The 12,113-nt window shown below is 53.7% G+C and overlaps 1 protein-coding gene across 1 annotated transcript in view; it reads left to right on the top strand.

Annotated features, from left to right (window-relative positions):
* Nucleotides 1-12,113, top strand: part of ACAN (aggrecan) — a 35,892-nt gene that overhangs the window by 22,105 nt on the left and 1,674 nt on the right. The window contains exons 14-17 of the mRNA XM_069465731.1: nt 205-318; nt 7,676-7,789; nt 10,748-10,906; nt 11,272-11,354. Coding sequence (XP_069321832.1) covers nt 205-318; nt 7,676-7,789; nt 10,748-10,906; nt 11,272-11,354 — 470 coding nt within the window. The remainder of the gene's footprint in view (nt 1-204; nt 319-7,675; nt 7,790-10,747; nt 10,907-11,271; nt 11,355-12,113) is intronic.

Below are 12,113 nucleotides of genomic sequence, written 5' to 3'. Positions count from 1 at the left end.
AGAAAGCTTTCGCAGTCAGAGACTTCCCCACCTAGATACTGGGGGACAGGGGCCCAGGAGGGACAGAGTCCCGAGAAACTTGCCGATCCAAAGCCAGCCTTGTGGATTTCAGGGACCTCATGCCCCAACTTTGAGGCTTAGAGGCTACCCTTGCACCCGGGCAGCTGTGTTCTTGATGCTCAAACTCTCCCCGGGGGGTTGCAGCCCCCGCCAGGTCCTGTGCCAAGGAGCTCTGTGGTGCTGGGACCTGCCAGGAAAAAGAGGGACACGTCACATGCCTGTGCCCCCCTGGCTACACTGGCAAGCACTGCGACATAGGTAAGACCCTCACTGACCATGGGGGATGAGGTGGTGGGCACTGCAAGGACTCCTGCGTCCCCAGAAGGGGACCAGGCGGGAGGAGGCCACCAAGGTCAGCTGAGGCTCAGGCTTGTCAGGCCGGGAAGAAGAGGGGCACAATGACATGTCGGGGACAGAAGCCACAGGATAAACTTGACTCACCTTTCTAGAGTGTCTAGGTTTAAGAGGAAAAAGGCAAGTTAAGTAATTCAGCTGGTAAGTAGTTTTATATTGAGCCAATGATTATTTTATGAGTAGAAGGAAAAATGTGCTTGAATTTTGGAGATAAAACTTGCGACTTCAAAGAATTGTTGATCATAGGGTGAGTATCAAATACTGTGGTCACACCCTCGCCCCTGGCCAGGAGTCTCTGAGGGGAGCCGTCTTGCATAGTGTGGAGTGGACCCCACCAGGAAAGCCGTTGCTGTCACCTCCGTGCTTGGGTCTGGGTGCGGTTTCGGTCCCCTTCTTGCCCTCAAGGAAACACACGGACAGAGCTAATCACCCCAGCACAGCGGGCAGGGGCATGCCTCCCCGGCACCCACCACTCCAGAGCCTCCGTCTGTCCTTAGCCATGCGTCGAGCAGCTTGTGGGTTGGGCAAAGAGCCTGGGGACCCTCTGATGTGAGGCGGCCCCCAAAATGAGATGATTAGAATCTGTCCGTCGTTCTGTGGCTGCATCTGAGGCCTGTGGCCACGATGACATCTTATCTCTTCAACGTCACCACTCTTGAGAAGAGAAATGCCCAGTTACCTCCAAGCTCCTGTTCCTGGGCTGGCTCTCTCCACTGCCCCAGTGCCCTTGTTCCCAGCCCCTCTCCGAAGCCAAGAATCAGAGGCCCAGGGTCTCTCGTTCCTAGCACACACGCAAAAATGGAGAGGTGAATCCTGGGGAAAAAACAATCACTACCGGGTAAACCACGCCAGGCAGCTATCCTCCCAGCCTTTACGTCACACACAAAGAAGGATTCTGTGTTTATATATATTAATATATATGCAAATTAACACATATATTATCTACTCATATAATATAAATCTACTGTATACACGCAGCAATTATACAGTGAATATATATGTATATATAAACAGGCACAGGGAAGATACCCATTCACTCTTCCCCACACGTGGGCTCCAAGGCCAGCAAGAGTGTGCTCTCCTAGGAAGGTCCTGGCCTTACTGCCGAGGGGACAGCATGTCCTCTGGGCCATAGTGACCCCAGGGACTGCAACTGCACCTTCTGTCACCCACCCCTGTTAGGTGACTCTGTCTTAGCAGCTCCTTCCCATCTTTATACTTGAAGCAAACGTGTGGCACTGGTGTCAGAAAGCACAGCAAGGATCGTGTCCTCGGCAAACCCGAAATTAGTAGAAATAGGTGACAGTGGACCTTAACTTTCTGCTGTGAGGACAGCCTTTCCCTGATCCTGTATATTTCCAGTGGGCTTTCAGTCCCGCGATCTCTCCCGGTAGCTGTGCGAGCAGCTTGGTAACGACCAGTTCCATTAGAAACCGGCAGGCAGAGAGCTTCCGTCCTTCTCCCGACTCCACTGCGTGGGGGAGCGGAATCAAGAACCAGGTCCTAATTCACTTGTTTAGCTCACTCGTCTACATAAGACACCCCCTCTCGAATATAACCCCCCGCTGGCTCAGAAAGCTGCAGCTGGACTCCAGGGGGCCCAGCGTGGGGAGGGCTGTGGAGTTGGTCCATTGAACACTTAAAGCTGAGCCCTCGTTTGTAAACAGGGATCAGTGAGGGTGGTCTCAGCTTTAAAAAAAAAAAAAAAAATACGATGCCTGAGACCTACCCCCACGAACTCTGACTGAAATAGTCCTGTGGCCTTGGCATTAGGGTTTTAAAACTCCCAGGTGGCTGGGAACCACCGCTGTAAGGATTAAGATCCTCTGAGTGCAGCCCCCGGCCAGAAGAGGCGTTTAGTAAAACTGAGTTCCCCTTCTCCCTCTCACTCCGCTGGTCAGGAAAAGCTTCAGCATCTCCAACGAGCAAGTGCTAAGGACCAGCCCAGCACAAAACCTGGGGTCTTATTTCCCAGGACTGTACCCCTGGGGTCCCAAGTCACTCCTGTTCAATTTAGCTCGAGGTTCAAGTGCTTCCAGAAGGGCGGCAGATGGTGCCCACTCTGCACGGGTGACCCACCACTGTCTTGCACTAGAACCGGGAGACACAGGTTGTTAAAAGACCACACACAGGTCAGTATCTCCTGGGGCCACAGGTAGCAAAATGCAGCGTTATTCCTGTGGCAATATTTGAATATTCGGAGAAAACTTCTGCCTAATAAAGGGGGTTAGAGGTTGTGTTTAGTCCTAAAAAAAAAAAAAAAAAAAATTGACAATGACTGTTGTCTTGTTTAGTCAGTATTCCATGAACAAGTTCTTGATAAGTTATTAATCAGTAGTTTTGACTTCAAAACAAACGTCTGCTTAATGAGCACTCAGATTCTTTGGCAATTAGAAGCAGGACTATTCCACTCTGACCCACCTAAAAGGCAGCAGCATCTTCCCCACCTCCCTTGTTAATAGCTCTTGTGGGGACTGGGCTTCTGCCTCAACTCTGAGGCTTATTTCTCGCTCTGTCACCCCGGCTGGAGTGCAGTGGAGCAATCACAGCTCACCGCAGCCTCCAACTCCTGGGCTCAAGTGATCCTCCCACCTCAGTCTCATGAGTAGCTGAAACTACGGGTGCTTTGCCACTATACTCAGCTAATTTTTTTTGACAGGGATGTCTTGTTATGTTGCCTAGGCTGGTCTTGAACCCCTGGCCTCCAGCGATCCTCCCGCCTCAGCCTCCCAGAGCTCTGGGATTATGCACGTGCCTGGCTACAACTCTGAGGTTTCTATCCTGGCTGCCACTTAGAATCACATGGGGTGGTTTTTAAAAGCATATGCCTGGGCCCTGAGATACTCTGATTCAATCCCAGCACTGGTGCTTTTAAAAAAAACTTTCAATAAAAAATATTTTTTAAACTACTCCAGTGATTCTAATGTGCAGCCAAGGTTGAAAAATACTGTTCTAACCAGGTCTCACATCCAATTTCCAGTCATCACTGGTGCTGCGTGGATGTCTCTTAACTCCTCAGGGAGAAGGGTATGAATTTAATCATATTTTTCACTTTCTAGGTTTGGAGCTCTGATCTGTGATCTGACACTGTCTCTTCCACTAGGGGAGATATTTGAATTTCAGTGAAACCTTTATCCCTAGGAAACAAATGCTTTCAAACCAAACGAAAATACAAGGTTACAAGTGAAAACACAAGAATACAAATTATGCCTTCTTGACCTAACCAAAAAGTTCATGGGCCGGGCGCGGTGGCTCACGCCTGTAATCCTAGCACTCTGGGAGGCCGAGGTGGGCGGATCGTTTGAGTTCAGGAGTTCGAGACCAGCCTGAGCAAGAGCGAGACCCCACCTCTACTAAAACAGAAAGAAATTATACAGACAGCTAAATATATATATAGAAAAAATTAGCCGGGCATGGTGGCACATGCCTGTAGTCCCAGCTACTCGGGAGGCTGAGGCAGGAGGATCGCTTGAGCCCAGGAGTTTGAGGTTGCTGTGAGCTAGGCTGACGCCACGGCACTCACTCTAGCCTGGGCAACAGAGTGAGACTCTGTCTCAAAAAAAAAAAAAAAAAGTTCATGGGCAGATTTTAACAGGCAATTAATTGAATGTAAGAAGCAGGATATTAAAGTTATATTCAAGATCAACTTTTAAAATATAAAAGACTTGAAAGAGTATCAGTAATCACAGCATACTTTTTAATTTAATGATGTTTATCTTAAAAGCAAATTAGGACTGGTAAATGTGCTCTTAACATTTTTCTTTCAATTGTGTAACAGACTCAACCAGAAAGTTGGTGTGTCTGCTTAGGTGTGTCCATCCTGAGTGATCGCAGGTCTTGGCAGGGTGCAGAGCGTCCACTGAGTTAAGAAATGTTTTCTATATTTCTTGGGGGGATTTTCCCCCACACTTGCTCAGGAAAGTTATGTCCAGATTCATCACATACAGCTGCGCTAGTTGTGCACTGAACAACTTGAGTAGTACCATTCATATCGTAGTCTTTGGGAGTGGTGACCCCTTTTGTTGAATATCATTTGAGTCAAAGCACCTCTTTGTCACGCTTCATTCAGCATTTTCTATGAGCCAAATAAACTCTCGCTCACTGGAAGGTCCTGGGCTCTGACCCAGGCAAGAGCTGGAGAAGACCTCTTCCAGGTGGAGGCCTGGGATCTCCAATTGAAGTGATTATTTGCAAGTATCTCTATTGCCCTAGCTGTTACCGGGGGCTCTCAGGTATTTTCTCTCCTAAGTTAGAGATGTTGCTGGAGAGCCTTGTTCAGGAGAAAAGCAAGTCTTCTGGTCACAGCAGTGGGAAGAGGACCCTAGATTCCTGGCACCCCCAACAGGAGTGGTGGGGTGAGCCCTCGGGGGCTGCACAGAAACGGTAGCAGGTGCTGAGAGTCCAGGGGCCCAAAGTCTCTCTCCCTCCACGTGGGACAGAGGCCCAACTTCCAGTCTCATTTCCTGACTCCTCCATCTCTTCCAACCTGTCTTCCCCACGTACAGATTGGGCAGATCACTTCACTGTGTTCTTACCTGTAAGTAGCATAACCGTGCCTGTGGCCACCAGACAGGACAACATACAGGAAGGGTAACGTGTGTGTGAGTCAGCATTTGGCTCAGAGAAGGTTCTCAACAGTTCTTGGTTCCCTCCCTGTCCTCTCTTCCTTCATGAAGTCTGCACATTGCCCAAAGCCCTTCCCTCCCTCCACCTGTGAGCACCTTGTCCGGGATCCCTCACTCTGTGCTCACAGCAGGACCCAGCCCAATCCTCTGTTGGCTCCAGAAGCCAAATGATGTCCTACATGCCCGTCACACAGAGAGGTGGGCAGTGCAGGCCAGAATGGCTCTCCCAGCCAGAGGGGGAGGAGATGAGGCACCACAGGCCTGAATGGCTGATGGGGACTCCCCACACGTCACCCAGCCCTCTCTCAAGTGCTGAAGATGCTGATTCAGCCTCTCTAAGCTGTCCCGGTGGCAACCACAGGCTCTCTGGTTCTCAGGACCGTGGCCCTTCCTTCCCCTCTCATCTGTGAATCCAGGGCCCTGCCAAAACCAGCTCTGAGTGCAGGAATGGGTCCCTTCAGTCCCCGCAGCATTCTCAGATTTTGTGCCCTGGCCATACACAGAAAGAAAACAACACTTCCCCTGGACCTCGGGCCACCTGGGGACAGATGATGTGCAATCAGCCTGTGGGACAACAGAAGCCCCCGGGTGGGCCTCCCTCGAGGCCTCCCACCTGCCCTGCCCTTGCTCCCATGGGCTGGCCCAAGGCCCCAGGGTTGATGTCTCACTCTTCCTCCCAGAGGCCATTCCTGTCCCTGCTCTGTACAACTGCTTTAGCGCCTACATTTGCTTAATTCCCCTTGCCCAGTGCTTCCCGTCTCCCGTAATGACGCTAATGGACAAGAGAACAGTAGCTTTCCCGAAGCAGGAGAGCCGCCCCCAGCTTCCGCCCCGCCGACCGGCCTGACCTATTGCTGCTACTGCTGCTGCTGGGAATCCTGGGGCATGCTGGGAGCCCAAGTGCATGCTGGGATTTCGCCCGTTCCTCCATGCATTTGGTGTTGCTTGGAACAGTTCCAAGCTTGGAACTGTTGGTGTCTAGTCTGTGGTGTGCACTCCCTGAGAGGAAGTTAAGGACTTCGTGGGAAGAGAGAGATACCTGCCAACTGGAGATTAGGAGCTTCGTGGGATGAGCAAGATGCCTGAGAACTGGGGATTTGCAGGCCACCATGGCACAAACCCAGCCCTGGCCTAGAAGGTGTCTACTGTGCACTAGCACACAGACCCAGAGGAAAGTGCTTTTGCCATCTTAGCAGAGGATTGACTTTTAGGTCCGGTTTGCTCTATGGGAGGCAAGAGCCAAGTCCTGGCACATGTTTAGGACTCTGAGGTCCTATTCCCAACACAGGGCTTTGCTGCTTATGTGGAGACTACCAAGCGACATGTCGTCAAATCCTGACGGTTGTATGAACACAGTGCACATACCGAGGCTTAGAATCTTCAAACCACACGTCATGGTGCCCCAGAAGCCAGTGGGACCCACTCACGGCAGAACTTTATTGTTCTCCTGGCAAGAGGAGCTTCATAATTCCTTTTATGGTGTTCCTAGGAGAGGAAACCCAGAAAAAAAAAAAAAAAAGGCAGGAAACTTTGGAGTATTAAACACCAAGAGAGCAGAAGAGGTCCTCCAGGGTTCCTGATCTCTCAGAAAGATGCAGAAAGACCAGATTAGGAGATCCAATTCTTACCTTGGCTAACTGACGAAAATTTGAAGCGAAGGCCAGTGACTTACCAATTGAAGCCCCACAGAGAAATTTGATCAGAAAGAGCATCTTGGGATCAGAAGAACAGAAGGGAAGGAGAGCCTATCCAAGAAGGGGAAGCTGATGGGGACCAGCCTGTGTCCCAGGCTGGTGCTGGTGGGCAGCCACTTACTAAGCACCTCCCTGGCTTCAAACACTTGTCTACCATTAGCCAGGATGGAGCCTCTCTGGAAATCCTGACTCACTGGAGATACTCCCCTCTGAGAACTTAAAGCAGAAGGAGATTGTTCCAGGAAATGTTGGGCAGGGTATCTGTCCCTCTTCCAAGAGAAAGATCCTGGCTTCATTTTAACAAGATATTCCAGAATCTTATTTACTGAAGACAGTGAAGCTGTCTGCAACCCAAGAAGTCTACTGAGTCTCATGTACTATCCCATGGTGCCATTTTCTCATGGATCTACACTCTGCAGACCATTTCTAGGTTGTTCATTCTGGGACTGCATGGCCTTGCCTCTTTCCCTGGTTCTTAACTACAGAGGAAGCCAGGAAAAGAAAGGCCTCTAACCAAGCTTCAGGAACTTGACTTCCTGTGTTCTCACTCACCACCATGTTCACAGCCAGTTCAGAACCCAATGGCTTCTTAAAATAGTCACAAGAGGAGTTATCTTGGAGGAACTCCATGCTCACTCTCCCAAAAGGCATTTGGCTTTAGAAGTACCAGAACTCTTCAACCCACTGGGAAACCTGGCTCCAGCGCTCCGAGCTTGCCAATCAAGAGTCAAACATACCCAGGAAAACCCTTGTCTGGATCACTGCTTCAGCACTCCAAGATGGCGGCAGCAGCAGCAGCAGCAACAGTTCTTAGGAAAACCAGCCAGTTCCCTCCCAGGGCTCTGAAGAGCAGCAGGGCTGGCCACCCATAAGGAGGCCCCAATGCTTGCGAGGCTGGAGTTGCCGGCGGGAGTCCTAATGGTGGCCCTTGGTTTCTTGCAGACATTGATGAGTGCCTCTCAAGCCCTTGTCTGAATGGAGCCACCTGCGTGGATGCCATCGACTCTTTCACATGCTTATGCCTTCCCAGCTACGGAGGGGACCTGTGTGAGATCGGTACGGCCGTCTCGGCTTCAGCTAATGTCACTAACTGCTGCTCCCCCTCCTCCTCCCTCATGCTTCCCTTCTAACCACAGGCTCCAGGCCCCAGCTGGGGCCCCCAAGGTCCATCTGGACAGCCACACCAGGGACCACAGCAGAAAAGTCTACCCCCTGATTCCCGTTCTTTCTCTTGCTCTTCCCCTCGAAGACCCTCCTCTGGGGCACTGGCTGATCTGACTGTAGGAGAGACATGCCGGTTGAGCCAGCCCACACTTTGGAAGGGGGGCTCTGGGAACCTTTAAAACACTAACCTTCTCCAGCACTCCAGACCTGCTGATGCCACCACTGAGGCTGGTGCGTGTGTCAGACTAAGAGAACAGAGTTGATTCCAGGCATTTGTCTTGAAGGAAGCCATGGAGTGGGAGTAATTCGTTCTCACTCCAGATGACAGTCACGGATTTTCTCAATGTGGTCATGGGCATGCGTCTCCCCATAGGACCTTTGTGGCCCCTTCATGGCCCTGGGAGCCACTGTGCCACACTGGCCAAGCTGCCTTCCTCTTCTCCTGGGGTGAGAGCTATGGTTGGTCTGCCTGAGAGCTCCCGTGTCACCAGCATGCTCGAGTCATGCATGAGCAGGGACTGCTGCATGTCACCTTCTCCTCATCACCACTGTGACAGTTGCCATGTCAATGCCACATCAGCCCATGCTTCCTTTCTTCGTCTCTCGTGCAAAGCAAAGGGCTGGCCAGAGAGAACGGAGCCTTGTTTCAAGTGGCAGGGCTGAGTTTCCTCTCTCGGGCCTTGCCAACCCCTCTGCTTCTTCATCTGAGCAGAGCTGCCGGCTCCGCAAGGGGAGCTGTGTGCCAGGAAGCCTCCCAGGGCCAGACTGAGCCCTCAGCCCACTCACCTTTCATGCTTCCTGGTTTCCCCCAAGCCTCCCAGACCTCAAGGGCTTCCCAACTCAGAAAAGGGGAGATGAGACTTTTGGATTCTGGTAGCCGTGGTCCACGCAGAACTGGAAGGGTGCAGGGGCTAAGCTTAAAACCCTTTTCAATGAACTCTCAAGTTGGACACCCAGAAACTTCAGAAGGCTGGTGAAACTCTTGGGAAGTCTCCCTTTAGTCCTAAGCAGTGTGGGGAGGTAGTTTTGGATTGCATGTTCCTTGGAGGTATTGCCAAGGTTACAAACTGGTAGAAGAAATTAAGACTTCTGGAAGAAAAGACTTGGACACCCTCCCCTGCAGTCTTCCACCCTCTGTCCTGACCCCAAGACACCAAGAATTGGTGCATGGGTGTTGGCTGGGGTGGGAGTGGAGAGCTACAAGGATTTTCTCCTCAGGATGTCAGAACATTTGCCACAGGGGAGAAGGGTCTGGAACATCCATGCAGACAACAGCTCTTGGGTCCCAGACTGGGACAGGGGCTCTGCTGGATTGGAAGCAGGACCCTCGCTGGGCTGTGTACCCTGATGGAGCAGAGAGATGGTGCTGGAGCCACCCAGCTGGGCCCTGGGCCTGGGTGCCCGGCCAAGCAGGCTGCATCTCTTCTCCCATCTCGATCCTGAGCCCTCACCTCCCATGGGCACCGCCTGCCGTGGCTCTGCCCTGCAGCATCCAGCCGTCCTGCAAATCTGTGTCTGTCTCCCCAGAGCCTCCATCCTGCATGCTCCCAACCACCCCCCCCTCCCCAGCAGCTGCACCCTCCAACTCTGCCTGCCCAGCTCAGCCCCCAGGCACTAAGGGGGCCCCAAAACTGACCCCACAAGCCAGCCCTGGGCTGCCTCTTTATGGTGCTGAGCTACCTCTGAGGCCTCTCTGCCCCTTTCTCACCCTTTGCTCACCCCTTGGGGAAGGCGTGGGTAGCAGGAGGCCCTCCTACTGCTCTGTCTCTTTCCTTTCTGGCTCCTGGCCCCCCGCCTCCTCTCTCTCCACTGTCCGCAGCTGTCTCTACTCCACCTTGCCAAGCACCCGTCCCTTCAGCCTAAGACTCCTTACCCTCAGGTACTGGTCCTTTATTCCTGGGACAGCCAGACTGTGGCACCCCATCACCCAGAAGGCCCCAGGGAAGAGGAAAGGAGGGCCTTGGAATTTGCTCTGCCCAGTGCTATCGCATCTGCCAATGCCTGAGGTGTGAACACGCCCAGCAGGGCCAGTGTAAAGCTACCAACATGATGTCACTGAAGGCAGAGCTGGGAAGAGACTGTCACAATCGGTTCTCTCAAGCCTGAGAGAGCTGCTCCAGCATGCCCTGCCTCTTCCCCTCTGGGCTCCTCCAAGAGTTCCAAACAGCCCCTTCTGCAGAACTGAGAACCCATTTCAGATTTAGCTGTGTGCAGAGAGAAGCTCCTCCACTCTTCCCATCTGCCACCAAAATAAAATAAAATAAAAAGCCAGGGCCCCTGGGTCATGGACCCCCAGTTGGCTGTCTCACCCTCCAAGTAGCCAGCTCTGAACAATGGCCTTAGGGCCTGAGTCTTCTTCGGACCCAAAGCAGACTTATTTCTGCTCTTCTGTCCCTACCGAGGTTCTGCAGGAAGGAAGTGACCAGTTCCATTCTGTGCCCCAGCACGGCTCCTCTGTCCCTGGAGCCCCTCATGGCCTTGGCACCGTGTTTTGCCTTAAATCTCAAAACCTCCCACCTTCCCACCTCTTTGGCGGGAAGCCTGGCCTGCTGACCTCTCCAGCCCTCCAGAGCAGGCATCAGCAGAGGAAAGCTTGGGAGAGGGGAGAGAGTGACCGCAGGGAAAGAAAGCGTCCCTGGCATCTCCCAGAGTGGGAACGTGCTCAGAGGTTCCTGGGGCCAGGCCCTCCTGGCTTCCACCGTGACCCTCTCTCCAGCTGGGCCCCCCCTTCCCCTGAGGGCACAGCATGTGAGGTGGGGTGAGCACAGGAATCCATGCCACAGACGGGCAGCACCTGCATCCCCAGTGGGTCTCGGGCCCCTCCCTTCAAGCCCCCGCCCTGTGTTGCAGACCAGGAGGTTTGTGAGGAGGGCTGGACCAAGTTCCAGGGCAACTGTTACCGCCATTTCCCCGACCGCGAGACCTGGGTGGACGCCGAGGGCCGGTGCCGGGAGCATCAGTCACACCTGAGCAGCATCGTCACCCCAGAGGAGCAGGAGTTTGTCAACAGTGAGTGTGGCAGGGCCCATGGGACCTAGGAAGAAAGTGGCCACGTGGGCAAAGGACCTCATCTTTCAGGAGTCAGCAGACTGGGGCCCGGCGAGGCTGCAGGGGAGGGGGACTGGGAGGGGAACAGTGTTCCCCGGTCTGAGTTCCCTGAGAGCAGAAGACAGAGGTCTTTGGGGCCAGCAGCTCTGGCTGCACCAGGACAGCCCACTGCCAGTGAGAGTCAGCCCCAGACTAACCTGGCTGTCACTGTCTATGCCAGCTTGGAGTGGAGGTCCTAAGGAGCCCACCCACTGCCGTCCCCCTCCCTCCCCTCTGCCTCTGTGAGCCCAAGTTGCTCAGACCCCACACCCTCGTCCTCTCTCCAGACAACGCCCAAGACTACCAGTGGATCGGCCTGAATGACAGGACCATCGAAGGCGACTTCCGCTGGTCAGACGGACACTCCTTGGTGAGTTCTGCGTGGGCACAGCTGGCGGCCCAGAGGAGAGGGGGTGGAATAAAGACCCCCAGGGAAAGATGAGTCCAAACCCCTGCAGCCCTAGAGGGCAGGGACTGTGTCTTCATCTCTGCCTCCGGAGACCAGGCTGGGGCGGGACAGGTTGAGCGATGATGGCGTCGGGAGGGAAGTGAGGGAGTAACAGCAAACCTCCATGAGGGAGACATGGAAGCTTGTCCACAGAGGACCCGCGTCTACTCCAGGAGACAGACAGAAGGCCACACAGATGCCAAGTGGACAGGAGGCGCAGTCAGTGCCGCAGTCAGTGAAGGGCAGAGGGCCTCAGGGAAGCCTCCCTGGAAGAGGAGGACTTGAAGGGGGTACTGGGGCCAGGCTGCAGGGAGAAGCCCGGTGCACTACTCTGGTGGGTGGCGTCTGGACTGGAGAGCCCTGTTTCTGCCACCCAGCCCTGCCCAGGCAAGGCAGCCTGTGTGGTTGGCCCTTGTTGGCCCTTCTGGAAAAGAGCAGGGACTGTGACTCCCCGGACCGGAGCCAGGCTGCGTGGCCCATTCCCAAGGAGGAGCCGTGGGTTCCGCTGTGCCTAGGGCAACCCTGACCACATTCCCTGGGGCCTTTGTGCCGCTCCTGGATGAGCCAGAAGTTGGGGCAAAAGAGAAAGGAGATGGGGAGAGGCTCCATGGGGAAGAAAGTGGAGTCAGGCCAAGCTGTGCTACCCCTACCCCCACCTCGCCCCTTCCCCACCTCACCCCT

This window comes from Eulemur rufifrons, chromosome 3, assembly GCF_041146395.1.
Source record: "Eulemur rufifrons isolate Redbay chromosome 3, OSU_ERuf_1, whole genome shotgun sequence".
Lineage (NCBI taxonomy): Eukaryota > Metazoa > Chordata > Mammalia > Primates > Lemuridae > Eulemur > Eulemur rufifrons.
This window is presented reverse-complemented; position numbering and strand designations above follow the sequence as displayed.